The 17,566-nt window shown below is 40.9% G+C and overlaps 1 protein-coding gene across 1 annotated transcript in view; it reads right to left on the bottom strand.

The window, feature by feature from the left end:
- Positions 1 to 245: 245 nt before the first annotated feature.
- HEATR3 (HEAT repeat containing 3) overlaps positions 246 to 17,566 on the bottom strand; it is a 31,563-nt gene continuing 14,242 nt past the window's right edge. Inside the window, 8 exon segments of the mRNA XM_004690327.2 lie at positions 246 to 1,033; positions 3,084 to 3,260; positions 5,657 to 5,800; positions 9,519 to 9,607; positions 15,136 to 15,272; positions 16,108 to 16,190; positions 16,430 to 16,587; positions 16,686 to 16,776. Coding sequence (XP_004690384.1) covers positions 911 to 1,033; positions 3,084 to 3,260; positions 5,657 to 5,800; positions 9,519 to 9,607; positions 15,136 to 15,272; positions 16,108 to 16,190; positions 16,430 to 16,587; positions 16,686 to 16,776 — 1,002 coding nt within the window. The 3' untranslated portion in view covers positions 246 to 910.

The following is a 17,566-nucleotide window of genomic DNA, read 5'->3' as shown; positions in this document are numbered from 1 at the left end:
TATTGGAACTTTTAACAACGCTACTAAGATGAACTGTGGTGAAACTGTCACACAGACGACTTTCTGACCAGGTGAGTGCCCAGGGGCCTGTCCGACGGGGCTGATCACATAGTGACATGCATTGAAATTCACTCCCTGCCCCAGCTGTCATGCTGGTTCTTCAAGAATATTGACAGTAGTAAATTAAGTCTTGATTTTAATATCTCATATATTTAAAGCAATATCCATTACAAGCAAACACCCAGGAATAGTTATTTGATATTTGTAAGAAGGATCTTGGAAGACACGAAACTTTCAATTAAAAAGTTATTTATTAAAAAAAAATATCTCCCGCTTATTCTGATACCGTATCAAGTCAAGGAGTGACGTTACAAAACAACTGGTCACACCCACTTGTATGGATGACAATTACTTTAACTAGCTTTTAGTATATTCTGCTAAAATAGCAAAATACAATTCAACTCGTTTACTTCATCACAAATATACTACATACCAAAATCTGTAAGTCTTATAAAGCTTGTCTTCTATTTTAGTTAGAGGTTCAGCTAACATAAAATGATACCAGCTAAAAAAAAAGCATCCAAGATGCTTTGAATTTTCTTATTTTTGTACACAAGGAGAATATGATTGTTTGGAAGTTTCTTCACAAAGAAACCACAAAGAACCGCTGAGATTCCTTTGTATTTCCACTCTTCGTGTTTCCAGTGCTTAAAACATGCTGGAAACATAAGTAGAGAAACAAATGCCACACAGATCCCAGAGCTTAAAACAGCTTCTGACAGGTTTCAAATTAATGTAGAAGATGTAGACATTAAAAATGATTTTCAGAAACATATATACCTTCAAAGGAGAGCCTTTAGTACTTCTAGCATTGAACACGGTGGACAGGCATGGGTCTGTCTTTCAAAGATTAAGCAGTCAGTCTTTTCTCAACAGTTTCTTGATAAGCAATGAACCTTCTCAAATTCATCTTCACATTGTCAAGAACACATAGCTGATCTGGACTGTATTTACCTCTGCCTTCTTTTCGTATCTGCCAAGAAATGTTGCATGTGATTTGGTATATATGTTACTAACGCCTTTAAATAATGAAAAGCACTTAATTTGGGGTGTATTCAGCTGTTTTCTAAATAAAGACAGCTGCCAGACGAGTACTCTCACTACTAGAGAAAGTGGAATATATACATGAGTCATAGAGATTGTGTAGCTTTAAATGACAGGTACAGAAACCACGGAATCACAGATTTCAAAAAGTGAACTACGGTATGTGAACTGGGCCTCCTTTTCAGTCTAGCAGTGGTCCTCAGATGTCAGCGTGTAACGGGATCACCTGGAAGGCTTGGTAAGAATCAGATCAGTGGCATTATTCACAGAGCTGATTTTCAGTAGCTCCACGGTGGGGTTCGAGAGTCTGTATGTGCTGCTGCTGCGGATATTGAGAACCATTGGTCTGGAGAAGTTCTTCAGTAAAATGCACTATAATGTGCTTAAATACAACCTGGGGTTAAGGATATACCAGGCCGGACTTAATGCAATTGTGGCCTCATTCATAACTGAGCCAGATAGGCTATAGGCTGCCTTCCGACTAGTAAGGCAGTTCCATTAGGGCCTTAACACCTTGCAGAAAAAAAAAAAACAAAACCTTGTATTTAAATATTAAAACCATAGAAATGCATATGGAATAGAAAAACCAAGCAGAATAACAGAGCTTCTAGAAGTTAGGGTTTTTTCCTATTCCATAAATTTACTTTACTCCCTTCTAAGCATTTGCTTTTGCAGAATTTGAATACTCTAACTGCAGCTGCTCTCCTGGCCAGTGCAGGGAATCAGGAGCGGGCAGATGTTTTTTTCTTACTCTGAAGACTTCTTTTTCAGAAATTTAAAGGTCTGAAAGTGAATGTGCAGACACTCTAGGAGGTAGAAAGTTAAGTAAAAGCATACAGAGTGCAGGACTGAATATATCATAGAACTTTCAGTAAAGTCCCATGTTGCTTAAGGCGGTGATGACTTTTGGATAATAACGTATTCTTGCCTTTGCTTAAAGAACTACCATTCAATTTGGTTACTGATGAGACTGCAATAGGTGGGAATAAAAACTCTCACTACTTAATAAAACAGACAACAAGAAACTAGAGGCTTTGAACAAAGCATACTTAAAGCAAAATCTTAAATTTTTCCTCCCAGAACGAGGTCACCTACTGATAAAACCTAATTCAATAAATGGCAGCTACTATCACTAAAATTTAAAATGTATTGCAAGACATGGAAACGCTAAAAAAATCCAAACATTTATTAATGTTCTTAAACTAACACTAAATTCAGGTGTAATGATAACAGAATTGTGCATGTTATGTGTTACAATTTTCCTTTTCTCCTAGAAAAGGAAGCTATTATTTTATGCCTTAAATTTCTAGATATAATCGTATTCACCTGAGACCTTTTTACTGGGTCTTTCCATGTGAACTACATTTTACAGTAGGGGCTACTTATATAAAAGAAATACATACTAGAAAATAACAAAAGAAGTTAATTTTTCATCAAAACCTCTACTAAAAGCAAAAGAATACAATATAACCTAATTCTAAAATGGAGTCTTAGATAGAACAGAGTGGTAAATCTCAACTTTAGGACAAATGATGTAAAGGGGCTTTAAATTCCTAGTTCTTCCCTCTGCCGCCACACAGTTCCTGAAAATTACTTCTTGACTCTACATTAGCCTTGATGCTTCTGACAGCAAATCAAGGCAGTTACAGTCTCCATTATAGAATCCCCAATAAAGACTTCTGGGTAGTTTTCATTTTTTTTCTGAGCACTAAAGGGAAGTATTTGTAACAACAGAATCAATGATTACGTGATAAATATACATGACATGTGCTTCAGACGCCACAGACTGCGGTGTTTATAGGAACTTGCCGACACCTCTCTGGCTCAAGGCACAAGTGACCCAAAGGCGAGCAGGACTTGCCTGACTACGACCACAGGCATCACACAGGCCTGGAGCCCAGCGCAATGAGTCACTGGGGTCCCACGCAGGGAGGGCACTAACCCTCTCCCCCTCAACATTAAGTAAAATGGCCACATACCTTCATTTTGAAGACAGGCTGGAGCTCTTTCAGAGTAGATAACAATTTAATTTGAACGGAGGCTCTTTCAGCTTCTTTACCATCAGCAAAAACATCAAACAGGGCATCCAAAGCTTCTCCAGCTACTACCAGGGAAGGATCTTTGGTTGCAACCTCAAGCAGGAAGGACCCAATGGTCTGTAGACAACATACTGTTTTAGTTCAATATAATAATATTACAAAATACACACGAACATTAGATGTGGCAATACTCCATGCATAGGCATATTTTATATAAAAATGTCAGGGTAAGACTGAAGACAGCATTTATAATACACCAAGTTACAATACGCACGAGTTACATTAAACTTATTAGTCTATATTCCTAAATAAAATGAATCAAGAGCCACATTTATCGAAGATTGATTTTAGAAATCAATACGTTTCTCCTTTATCTCCCTCAAAAAGACTTTGCTTATGCTGTTAAAATGCATTAACAACAACAAAATCTGCTTTTAAAATTATATACAAATTATTCTAAGACAATGAAAATCACAAAGAATAAAACAATCTCATTTTGCTTCACTGCATGGTTGCTTTTTAACATTCACCTATTTTTTCCACAATCAGTTAATGAGCAGATAGATCGCTCCCAATCTGAAAGAACTGCTCGTGAGTGAAGTCACTCTTTTGGGGGGGTTCTGCTTCACCTTTTATGTCTACCACCAAGGGTGACTCATGAGTAGTCAGTCATCCACTTTCAAATATCACATCTGCATTTAAGTGTCTACAGAACCTGGAAGATATTTAGATTTACTGCCCTAGAGTATAATATGAAACACAGCAGTACCTGTGAAGTAGTCTTTCTGATTCATTATACATTGTGAATCTGAATCTAAATCTAATCTGGCCTTTAGTCTAGCTTCCAGTTTATAGGAAACCGGATGAAAGAATCAGGTTAACACCACAAGGGAGCGTCAGACAAATTCTGAGGCTGAACACCCTACGGGACAACTGAAGCGGGAGCCGAGAGAAAAATAAGTGGTGGCAGGTGTCACTACAAAGCCTGGTTCAGGCCACGTGAGCGTAGGAATCAGGGCACGTACAGCTCACGACGTTTCTAGATCCTGATTCAAACAGACTATCTGTAAACAGGTATTTTTTGGAACTGGGAAAATTTAAATTTGAACCAAGTAGTCTACAAATTAAAAAATGACTGTAAGGTGTGATTAAAAAACTGTCCTACTTAAAGACAAGGGGTACAAAACCATGACCTACCCAGCAAAGAAACGATGTGAAGCGCATGGTAAGATAGTAGAAACTGTTAGCTATGCTTGGGAGGCGTACCCAATTCACTGTACCGTCTACTTCACGCTTGGAAATACGGCCAAATAAAAACATTTTCAACCTCTGTTACACTCGAGAAGCACTCACACCTCCAAAGGAACCTAGGACATGAGCGCCCATGAGCCAGGTACCCCTCACTCATGTGCTAGACATGAAGAGCCTCTGGAAAGACAGTGAAGGCACGGCTGCCAGAGGTGGCCTTTCCAGGGGTAAACTGAAGGACAAGAAATTTAGGGGTGCAGGTGGTCTTCCACTATACATCTCTTTCTACTTGTCTAAATGTCTTCATATGTGTCTGTGTAACTTTTTCAAAATTAGGTGAACAGCAGTTATAAAGTTCTTAGCCATTTAAAAAGTACTTATAATAATGGATTCACTACCCACTAGTCAATAACCAACACTGCAGCGATTATTATCAGCACAACGAAGAGTAATTTTTGCTCTTACTCTTAGTGATGCTCATTGCTAACAGTGCAGTTTGTGGGCAACTGTGCTGATGGGAAGCAGAGTGAGTTTCCAGTGCACCTGCACTATCAGGGCTGCTGCTGAAGATCCGCAGAGAGGCACAGAATGGACAGTGTGGTCTTATTCCAAAGCTCTCGCCTGGTGCGCAAAGGAACTCGGGTGGATGGTTCCTTCATAAGTAAAATATGATAGGCACACATTTTATTTAATAGTGAAAGTAGAGGCAGCTTTAACAATTCAGAACTTGGTCTTTCACTGGATAGAAATGTATTTTTTTTAAAGGTATCTTCAGGGGCCCTCCCTGGTTGTGCAAGGGTTAAAGCACAGCACTGTGAAGCTATTGCAGTCACTGCAGCACAAGTTTGATCCCCAAGCAGGGGGGTGACCCACATAGCACAGCAGACCTCTCCTGACTTGCCCGCTGATTCCCCTCAGCAGAGTACTTCAACAATCTGCCTGTTCTGCTCCACTCTGGTGAATCCTCTCACCCCCGCACTCCTGGCCTTTATCCAGTTCTGTATGTATAAATAAATAAATCTAAAAAAAAATATATTTATCTCCAGAGTAAAGCTAAATGGCAAAATGTCACAAGTTTCAAGCACCTATCTACACACAGTGAAAGTCAACGGGTGCATTTCATATCTACACACAGTGAAAGTCAACACTGAGTTCTTCTTATGGTGGTCATAGAAGTTTATTTTTTAAACCCCAGTGTTTTTTTTTTTTTTTTTTTTACTCTCCCCCACTTCTAAACATTTTAGGTTAGAAGCATATTGTTTTACCTTGAGAGTTTCAAGTGTACCATCTTCTTTGGCTAGGACACTGCCAGTGATTCCTAAGATACTAACTACGTTCACTCTAACCCCAACATTATTACTATAAATGCCCACTTTGCACAACGACATCAGCTGGTCAGGAGTCATGCACTGTGGGAAGAAAAGAGAGCAGAGTGTTAAACTGAACTGACCCAACAGCGTGGGCAACAGTACTGACAAGCACCTCCCCTGCAGGCCGTGCAAGTCTAAGTGAAATAAGCTCTCACGGAGAAATCATTACAGGATCTAGTCTCTCCCAAGTACAGGGATAAGTCGAACCAAAGTGTGGCCTGTTTGTGTCACTGTTGTTATTCAATCATAAAGGGCTTCGGTTCCTCAAGTTCATTTGAAGGGCACTTAAATTCAGATAAATACACACTAAGGGTACATTAAGTTCTTTTCAACATTGACCAGAAAAAATATTTTTAATATATAAATGGGAATTATGCAATAAAAACTCGTTCACTCTTACAAACTACTCTAGGTAGTTTATAAGAGTGAAGTGACACAGAGTTTGTCTTCCTGGGTTCAAATCCCAGCTCCACTGCTTACCACTGGGCAATGCAGCACTAGTAACACAATTCCACTGGGCTGTCCATTTCCACATCAGTGACACAGATCAACAGCAGTAGCCATCATGCAGAGTGACTGTGAGGTTAACTAATGTGTATAGAGCACTCATTAAATGGCAGCTGCTATTATATATAAAAGTACTTTACCAAAAAAAAAGTACTTTATAGTACTAAACCATCAAACTCGTTTTGAATCATTTGTATTGGTTCCTACACATCTGAAGGGAACAGCAGATACGCCTAGAGTTCTCAGAACACATCCTAATGCCTATGAGAGTGTGGACAGACTCCGTGCAGAGTCTGTGTCACTGCCCTGTGACTCCCAGTGTGAGGAGCCTGAGCACACACACACCTGCAAGGGGAAGGCCAGACCGGAGCAGGGCACGGCTGCTAGGCGTGGTGCTCCTTGGTTTCTTCTCCTTACAGAATACTAGACCAGGGTTCTTCTAAGTCAAAATTCTATGTTTGTGCCCAACACCCAGCCAGCTTGAGAATTTACCATCTTAGCAGGTATGATTTGTCAATAGTTCATGGAATGCTTTTCTTTAAAATGACCCAGTAAGCAACTACCTGCACAGCGTAGAAAACCAATAAAAATACTTTCTATTACTATAGGACCTATCCAGGTATAGGGTTTCCTGATTCTCAACAGACACAAGACAGGCCAGGGATTATTACCATTGCTATTTCATATAAATTGAGGATCAAAAGTTATGTTGTTGGGGAAAAAAGGATATAAAAAATTTTTTAAAGTACTGCGTACATATGAGAGAAGCCAATAGCATAATACTATGTCTAGTGGTGAAACGCCAGAGACTTCCCATTAAACTCTAGAACAGGGTAAAGTTTGAAAGGCTTTACTCTAGAGCTGTGGCCTTGGGGGATGAAAGTAAAAAGGACAGCAAGACCCCTGACAAGAAGGGGGTCCAAGCACTGCAAAGTCAGGTTCCTGGAAAGAGCTTCCACTGGATACTGAGATCATGGAGATGGCGCAGGACTCGTGAACATAACAGAGCCCCTATGGGCATGCCCCACGGATGGCAGATGGTGGCAACTAAGAGCAGTGATATGTTAATCAAAACTGGAGGACTTTAGAAAGAAATGGGTGAGGATGGCTGAGAACAGTGGTTCTGAAACTTAAGTGTGTGTGAAATCATCTTGAGAACCAGTTAAAACATAGATTGCTGGGCCTCTCCCCAGAGTTTCTACTTCAGACCAAAATACCACCTTCCTCTAAGGACTTTAAGCCTTCCTGGAGAAATAAATGATTCTCGTCTTTAAGAAGAAAAAGTACAAGATGAGCCTGAGGTGTGTTCTTGTTCTTAGACACTATCAGAAAGAAACTACTGGGTTTGTATCAAAGAGAGACAGGAGCCAATTTGAATAGACTCCTATGATCTAAAGACAGGACAACTTTTGCATCAAAAAGAGTGACTATAATGGAATGAAATATAAAATGTAAAAAACCACGAGATCATGATACTTAAAACAGATCATTCACTGGTCACTTTAGAGACTCGTAGGACACCAACTTGTCCTTCTGGAGAACAGGGCCATGGGGAGAGGACTACTACACTTGTTTGTCGTATTTTAGCACAAACTGATGAGACAGAAAGTAATTATTTATAGAATTATGGCTTCTGAAAAGCGGAATGTCAAAACTAGGATGTCAGCATTTTGCAACCCCTAAAGGATAATGGATCTGGATAACCATCGCCACAGGTTGCCACGACCATTCTGTGAAGGTGCCAAGGAACTCCACATCACTATTCATATGAGTTGCCAAGTTTAAGTAGGGGCCGCATGCGGCCAAAATAATCTGAACGTAAATCCAATTACGACTCTAGTCCTAGTCCCAGGGTCTAGGAACCCTGGGAACTAGAGGAACACACGGTGACACGTGATGGAGCAGCAGGATCTAGAGCTGGGCAGGGCTACATGGCAAGGGCCAATGTCCTCCGTTAGGACATGGATGGACAAAGGGGCAGGCCGAGAAGATGCTACGCAGGTGGAGATTTAGAATCTGCATATACCCAAAAACACTGAAATACACTGTGTAAAATGTGATTAACTCTCATGAAAGCTGTTAAAAATTTAAAACATAAATCACCTGAAGCAATGTGTGTACCTTGCTTAAATACTGCTTAGAACAGACCAATTGCAAAGGACGTATTGGAGCAATCAGGAAATAGTGAACTCAGACAGCACAGCAAATGATGAAGAAATACCTCTTAATTTGGGGATTTTGGTAAAGGCACATGGTTAGATTTTTTTTTTTTAAGGTAATTGTCTATCACAGACACATCATGAAGCACATAAGTAAAATATCTGTGGGTGAAATACGATGTGTTTTAAACTATTCTAGGGCCTCTCCTGTCTCCCCACTGCTCCTCTCAGCAGGGCATGTGCCTGCTCTGTCAATTTGCCTGTTCTGCTTCCCATTCTGTGGTGAATCCTCTCACCCCTACCCTGCCCCTGGACCTCTGGCCTGAACCCCAATTCTTGTATGCATAAATAAATAAATCTTAACAAAAAAAAAAAAAAAAACTATTCTAGGAAGTAAACATGTCAGGGAGAGGAGTGAAAGAAGGATGGCAGTGGGTGACAACCGATGCTCAGTGTCGGTATGTGCAGGGCTGTTACACTCTTCTCTGCTTCTAGGATGCTTGAAAATTTCCTTACAAAGTAAGAATGGTGCAATGGGTAAGGATGCAGCACTGTAAGCTCGGTGTAGCCGCTTCAGTGGGAGTTCGATCCCTGCCCCGGAGGTGACCCACATGGCGCGGCAGACCTCTCCTGTCTCCCCGCAGCTCCCCTCAGCAGTGTACTTCAGTCCATCTGCCTGTTCTGCTCCCCACTCTGTCTCTGGTGAATCCTCTCACCCCACACCTCTGGCCTATACCCCAGTTCTGTGAGCACAAATAAATCTTTAAAAAAAAGAGTGGTAAGGCACCTATCCAAGAGGGGCTGTAGGGAGGGCATGCTTGATATTTTTTGTATTATTTTTGTATTAAAATGACAAATGATATCCAGAAAAAATACAACACAAATGTCCAGTAAGAAGTGTAATAATAAAGACATCCTGTGCGTGAGCTGTAGTGGGGAGAAAACAGAAGGGAGAAGGAAGTGATTTTCCTTTATAAGTACTTCCGCACTACTCCTGTAATAAAAATACTCACAAGGTGCTAAGTCATAGGTTTTCACACCAAAAATACAGAATCTTTACTAGTTTCACATAAAACTTTTAAAAATCTTACCTGAGAAATGTTCTTGGAGGCCATTGTTTGCAAAAGGGCCCTCAAGGCACTACTTATGGCTTCTAGAAAGTCAACATGCTTAGCAAAATCTACAACACAAAAGTGAAATATAGATCTTTTCCCAAGATAAGTTATTTTGTAGAAAAATACCAACTCAAAACAAATTAAAGTATAAGTTACTACATGCTGTGATAATGAAGTCACGTTTGATAGTGAAGCCAAAGCATCTATGAACTGTTGTACTTGAGTCTGAATGAAGACCACAGCTGAAATAACCATGACAGGGGTGCTCTACAGTCTTTGCCTTCCAAACACTGGATTTTCATCTCTCACACCATAGCACACAACAGATCCCAGATGCTTTTGCAGACTGAACTCAGTTTTTCGTAGATCACCAGGCAGTGCTGGGTAGGCCTAGTGTGGAGCGTCCCCAAACCAGTGCTTTTTCTACAACCCAGATCTCTCTCTGCCTGGCCAAAAGCTGCTCCCTGTCCATTCCTGCACGATCTTCCACACCTTGTCACTTCCCAAAAACATGGAGTCTACTTCCCTTCTCCCTGAATCTGCATGGGACTTTATGACTTCTTCAAATAACAGAATGCCTGGAAGTTAACAGGTTGGGTCATGAAAGGCAACATGATTTCTGCTTCCTCCTTCCCCGCTCTCAACTCTTGCTCTGGGAACCCAGTTTTTGTGAAAGGAAGCCCAGGTCACAGAAGAGGTCACTAGTCAGTGTTCAGACACTGGCCCAGCAGCGACTTAGAAGTAAGACTTCAAATGATTCTAGCTCCTGCTTTTCTAAAAGAGGTTTCAGACTAGGTTTTTTTTTTTTTTTTAAAGATTTATTTATTTATGCACACAAGAACTGTAGTAGAGGCCAGAGGTGCAGGGGGTGAGAGGATTCACCAGAGACACAGTGGGGAGCAGAACAGCAGACTGACTGAAACACTCTCCTGAGGGGAACAGTGGGTGGGATGGGAGAGGTCTGTCGTGCCATGTGGGTCACTTCCCTGGCTGCCGGGGATTGAACTCATGCTGCGGTGGCTGCAGACAGCTTCATAGTGCTGTGCTTTAACCCCTCGCGCCACCAGGGAGGGCTCTGACCAGGGTTTCTTAACCTTAGTACTACTGACATTTTGGACCAGATGATTCTATGTTGTTCCTGAGTGGTCTCCTGTGTACTATGGGAACAGCAACCCTATCCCCTACCTTACAGATATTGGCAGCAGCTCCCAAGTTATAACAACAGAGATGCTACCAGCTGTCTTGGGGTGGGGGGTAAATACCTCGTTAAGAAACATCAACACAGATATTGTGGAGTGGAGATAAACCATCTCCATTGTGCCCTGACCTACATAAACCATGACAAGTAACACGCAGTTTTTCAAGTCACAACATTTTAGGGGGATTTGCAATGTAATAGATATAGTGGCTTTCTACCCTGTGATGCCCCTAAAGTTTCTGATGCCCACACCCCCCAGACTGCCTGCAGAATAGCGAGGCCGTTCTGCACAAATCTGATTCAAAGCTTGTAACATTTTTTGACTATTTTTCAGATGCTTACTACATACAAAAGTATGTTCCATCAGTGTCACAGAACAGACACTAAGATGGCCTTAGAACAGACAGACTCTGCCATTATATGACTTCTCACTTCACGCTGGTCTCTGCTCACATATTACCCCCACAGAGAGGCCTTTCCACACTAAGCTGCCTGTGGCAGAATCTCATGCCATTCTGCTTTTATTTTTTTCTTCACAGCAGAAATTCTGTCAAATCCTTTATGCAAAAATGCAAGCTCCATAAGGACAGTGGCCTGGTGTCTCTCATTCATGTCTGTATTCCTTGAACTTAGAACCGTGCACGGCACAGACTAAGTGTTCAGGAACTACAAGTTGAAAGAGTAGATTTCCTTGAGGAAGTTCTGTAATTCTGCTTCCTCATCAGAAAGATGGGGTAATCATGCCTGGCTCATAAAACCTAGTGTCTAACAGGAACTTGAAAAGCTCTAATATTGAACTTCAGAAAGTCAGTATATTGGCTCTGAAACATACGTTCAGAGCCAATAAACTCATGTAGATTATAGAAGTTCATGAACTACACATAAAATAACTGAGTCACTATACAAAGAATTAACTTAGAACAAACAGAACACATTGGAAATCAGTTTTATCCTGTCATCCATTCTTAGGAAAATAATCATTTCCTTAGACTCAAAACTCTAAACTATGTGACAGTTTTACATTATGTATTAATTCATATTTTCCTTAAACTAAAGGAAATGATTGTACCATTTTTATTTAACACACTTTTCTGGTCATTAATCCTAATTCGGAAAGGAACTTCAAACTACTCTGCCTTTCTGACAAATGTGTCAAAGAAATTAACTATCAAAAGGAGTTAAACAAAAGGGGTCACTCAAAATGCCTTTCCCTTCAAAGTTGTACAGTATCTAAGAATTTGTAATATGCCTCAATGTAGGTAAACAGTCAACCCACACTCACTCAAGCAACAAATTATATTTAGGTGAAGTTTTCAGACTGATATTTAATATTATAGAACACAGAAAATATTAGATAAAAGAATATCCCAGAATGGGTGTGACTATCATTCTAATTATAATGAAAAATAGTTTTCTGCTTCCCTTAATCTGGAAAACAGGGACTCCTACATGACTTTAGAGTGCATAGAATGATGCACAGTAACAGCTGACTCACTTTGAAAATACAACACTGTTAAGAATTTCTTGAAGTTTTATATCGCTCAACAGTTTTTAATATAAGTGTCTGAATGCAAAAGCCAGCTTCTACTTAAAACTCCTCTTATCTCTGACATTAGCCACAAATATAACATAGGTACATATCATACATAATGTCTCAGAACTATAATGTAGTATTAAAATGAAAACATGTTACAGCATATGAGCCTTATATATTTAACTCAAACATGGTAATAAAAACATACAGAAATTTGGCCTCATCCTCCCCATCAAATACTCCAATAAAGTTCACACTATCTATACAGATCCTGGAGGACTTAATTACTTTATAAATCCCAAATACTTAGAAGGACTATGTCAGAATATAGTCTCTAAATATGTGATTATCCTTTATTTAAAATTTCATCTTGATAACAAATGACTATGTCAAGACTAATCATTAAAAAAAAAGTATTTAAATTAAAAGCATCTAATTATACTTTCCCCCAATTCAGGAACTTTGTCCAGTTTCTCCAAGGCTCAGCTTGGTATGCTTTTCCTGTCCCCTTCCTGATAATCAATATGCAAGCATGAGTGACCACAAATAGCCAGCTCAACTGGGAGACACATACCTAAGTGTTTTCAGTATAGCAGAGACATAGAATATGTGCGTTTCTTTCAAGTGAAATGAACTTTTTGTGTTATTTGAGGATGATATGAACTCTCACTTGGAAACACTGAGAGGACAGCTTTGTAAACTAAGGCAGACGCAGTTCCCTCAGCCTGGATGCCAGAAGACAACTGGGTGGGTCCTGCTCATCTGGGACCTGACTATGGACTCCCCTGTGGCAGGGAGCCACAGAAGGAATGGCTGTTAGTGGGCAAAAGCAACAGGAGCCTACGGCCTCTCCCCCCTATGACGCCAATAGAAGTAGGAATCCTAGCAACAGACAGATAAAAACCCTCTTTTCCCCAAACCAACTGGATCTCTTCCAGTTTATATGAAAGCTGTAGCAGAAGTATCTGTATATCACAGTGGACATGTTTCTGAACACTTATTTGCTGAATTAAAAAAATTAATCTAAAATAGCATCACTAAGTATACAGCAGTACTTATCAATTTGAGGAGTTCAAAATGGAAATCTAGGGCTTCCCTGATAGCACAGCGGTTAAAGACAGCTGTCAGCAGCCACTGCAACCTGAGTGTGATCCCCGGCCTGGGAGCTGCCCCACATGGCGGGGCAGGCCTCTTCTGTCTCCTCTGCTATTCCTACTCCCCTCAACAGAATCCTCTCACCCCACACACTTCTAGTCTGTACCCAGTTCTGTATGTGTAAATACATACATAAATAAATTAATTAAAAAAAAAAAGTCTAAAGAACTAGGGACCCTCTACCATCTCCCCCAATCTGATTAAAGAAAAAGACCTGGTGGTCAACTCTTGAATGAATGTTTACATAGAAGCTTAGTATTTTTTATCTTTTAAAGATCAATTCCTGGCCCTCCCTGGTGGCACAGTGGGTTAAAGCACAACACTAAGAAGCTAAAGCCACTTCAGCACAAGTTCGATCCCCAGCCCTGGAGGTGATCCACAAGGCGCCGCAGACCTCTCCTGACCCGCCCGCTGCTCTCCTCAGCAGTGTACTTCGTCGATCTGTCTGTTCTGCTCCCCACTCTGTCTCTGGTGAATCCTCTCACTGCCCCTGAACCTCTGGCCTGTGCCTCAGTCTATATGCACAAATAAATAAATCTTAAAAAAAAAAAAAAAAAAAAGATCGGGCCCTCCCTGGTGGCGCAGTGGGTTAAAGCACAGCACTAAGAAGCTAAAGCCACTTCCCCATGAGTTCGGTCCCCACCTGCCCCAGAGGAGATCCACATGGCGCGGCAGACCTCTCCTGACCCGCCCGCTGCTATACTCAGCAGTGTACTTCGTCGATCTGCCTGTTCTGCTCCCCACTCTGTCTCTGGTGAATCCTCTCACCCTCTGCATCTCTGGCCTGTACCCCAGTTCTGTATGAATAAATAAATCTTTAAAAAAAAAAAGATCAATTCTTGGACTCAAGTGTGTCTGAGATAGGGACATATGAAATAGTTTACAATGAAAATACACTGGATGTAACACAACTGAGTTCTAGCTTATCTGGTGGTAGGGTTCTAAAGCTAGCGCAGAAAGCAACTACGTAACTCCAAGTTCAAAAACTTCAAGTTCAAAAACTACTGAAGCTGAGAAGCCGAGAAAACGCAGATTTTTATCTCCATTAGCCTATTCCAGACATTCATGCTGGGTAATGAGAATTTTCCACTGTACTTTTTTCTCTCTCTCAGTCATCCTTTATAGTTTAATGTAGCCAACTTAAACGACATTCTCCTACAATGAGCTGTGAAAATCTACTGAAGGAGCACACATTAAATGATGTGCAGCTGGGCGAGCATGTGCTGTGTCGCTCTAGGTGTTATGTACAAATTAAGCCACACCACAGATTTGTAAGCTTCAGCCACAAAAAGGTGTTTGAGTTTTCCACTCTGTGCCCTTGAAAAACTTTTGGATCCTGCAACACATGTATGTATTACTCAATCAGACATAACTAAAATCAGATTTTATAATGAAAAAGAAAAATAGCAGAGAATTACCCAATGGCCTTAATGAGGTAATGTCTATGGTACTTGTGACTCAGCCTCAGCAGGCCTGCGATAACTGGACGCCAACAATTTTAAGAAAAAGAAAAAAATAACCAGAAACCTGCTTATTCAACCTGTTTTGACACCACACTGCTGGCAACTATAAGCAAATGGTTGTGTGGTTGCTGGTGCTTGGGAAAGGCATCTTCAGGTTGGAGGATAAACAGCGTACAGCCAAAAAGCCCACTTCTGCCTCTTCAAAATCCGGCTGAGTCTTTCACAGTATGCCTAACTATTTACCTGGCTGAGAAAAGATCAGCTCTGACAGATGCTGTGCGAGCGTCTGAAGGGCTGGAGCGCCCCCCAGGTGGTCCACATCCAGGAGGGACACGAGGTTCTGGAGACACACCAGGGCTCTACACTGGATGGTGTTCATTCTGGAAAGGAAGTGAAGGAATTCTGAGTTTCTCAGTTACCTGAGAGCAGTCAGACTCTTGACCTAAGCTTCACGCTCTCACTGGGAATATCTAGCCATAAGCAGGAGGGCCGTGGCAGTCAGCAGAATCTTACGGTGGACTGTGCACCCCAAATTCAGCAGTGCCTCCAAGCCACACCTCAGGCCTGAGTCACAAGAGTCTGATGCAAAAACCTCTACACATGGCAGCATCTTTAAGATGATTTTTAATTGTGACATACGACATGCATGCAGTAGAGTTCTCGATGCATACAGAGCGTTTCATGAAGAATTTAAAAGCAAAAGCCCAGCATAAGATGGGGTACAAACACTGCAAGCCTGCCCCCTGGCATGCCAACTGCTAAGGTCACCACTGTCTTTCGGGCAAACCTGTCCTGGCTTTTCCGGGAGGCTCACCACCCTCTAGGCACCCCTAAATATACCAGAGTGTTGCCTTGTGGGACTTCATAAAAAGTGAATCACTGTGTGTTTATTCTTTTGTGCCCTCCTTTTTTGTTTGATGCTGTAAATTTTATTTCAGATCGTTTTCATTGCTCTATGTATTCTACAATATGATTGTGTCAACATTTATTTATTCACTCTGCTATTGATAAAGAGATCATTTCCAGGTTGGAACAACTGTGCACTGCACTGCTATGTACGCTCTCATGTCCCAGAATACATATGCACACACTTCTCCAGGGAAGATACACAGGAACAGAACTTCTGAGTCTTGGGAAGGAGTCAGCTACCTCGTGGCCTATCATTTCACGTAGTAACACAATGACAAATGTTTCTGAAAACAGAAAAGTACTTACTTTCTAATCAAAGGTTTCCACGTGGGGGCCTTAGAACATATGTCAACTGCAACGCTGTTTGGAAAGGCAGTTTTCTCAAAAATCTAGATTTTTGGAAGGCCGTAAAGCAAAAGTGGAAGAATAGAGTCATTTTATACCCTTAATAAACTCCCCACACACTTCTAAGTAAAATGATTAGGCTTAACAAAGAAACTTTGTCTACTCTGTTGTTTCTATGACCTTACCAATTACCTACAATCTGGGAATTTTTTTTTTTCATAAAGAATATCTCAATGTAACCTTTCCCATGCTCCACATGGAGCCTCACATGAAAATACAGTACCTTCTTTGGGATGAGGTAGCTGGTGAGAGCAGTGTGAATCTCATGGGAGAGGCAGAGGGGAGATAGCAGCTGCCCCCCACACTCATTGAAGGAATTCTCCATGAACGCATCGCTTTCATCACTGCTGGAAAGCTCTTCCCACTCGTCGTCAGAGGGCTCTGGCAAGAGTGTAAACCACACGTAACTGGAACACCGAAGCAAATCCCCTACCCATTCAGCGTAGGGGACAATGTGTACATGCAAGCTGGTAACAAACCTTCACTGCAGCACATATTGACAATCATTTCCAGAGCTGTCTGTTGAGCTGTCAGCAATGCTATGGCTGCTCTCAGTTCCTTGTCAGTGGGCTAAAAAAAAAAGCAAAAAGAGAACAACCAACTCAATGTTTAAGAAAATATTGTTGCACAAATTTGCTTAGGTAAAAGCTACTAGGTGACTTTTGCACTTGGAATCAAGCGTGTGGGGGTTGGGGTGGGTCGCAGGAGAGCCGTGAAGCGCTTAAGTACAGACAAGCACTATGACTCCATGAGGCAAGGTGGAGCCTGCCACTGTTAACTGGGTTTCCATCTATCTGGGGTTAGTCTCCAAGTGTTGCTAAGTGAGCTGAAGGGAACAGATAAATATGCAGGAGTTCTGAACTGAATTCACCCTGAAATTTAATCTAATGTGTTAAGAAATAGCTCTGAATACTAAGATTACAAGAGTTAGTTTCAAACACCAGGCACTCACATACAACAAATCTGCTTTTTGATATTTGGCCCTCTTCTTGGAAAAGAATGCCTTAACAAAAAATACTAACAAGTCCTTATTTGACCAACAGAGCCTGGCAAAGGAGCAGATAGTCTCACTTCTGAGCTTTCTTTGAAGATGAAAATAAAGCATTTCGTTCAGACTGAAGAAATAGGAGATTTTCTTTTTCTGGAAATATGTAACATGAACTAAACTTTTAAATTAACATTCTTAAAGTGAGCAGTACAAATTCATATGACCTTGATTTTCAAATCACCTATGAGAGTGAAAGAGTTACAATGATATCCCACAATAGTACATTACACTAAAAAAAAAAACAAAAAACCCAGGTTTTATTATCTGTTTTCCAATTTCAAGTTTCCTTATTGTCTTTTTTTTTTTTTAAAG

The sequence above is a fragment of the Condylura cristata genome, unplaced genomic scaffold (genome assembly GCF_000260355.1).
Source record: "Condylura cristata isolate star-nosed mole 26May11 unplaced genomic scaffold, ConCri1.0 scaffold00028, whole genome shotgun sequence".
Lineage (NCBI taxonomy): Eukaryota > Metazoa > Chordata > Mammalia > Eulipotyphla > Talpidae > Condylura > Condylura cristata.
This window is presented reverse-complemented; position numbering and strand designations above follow the sequence as displayed.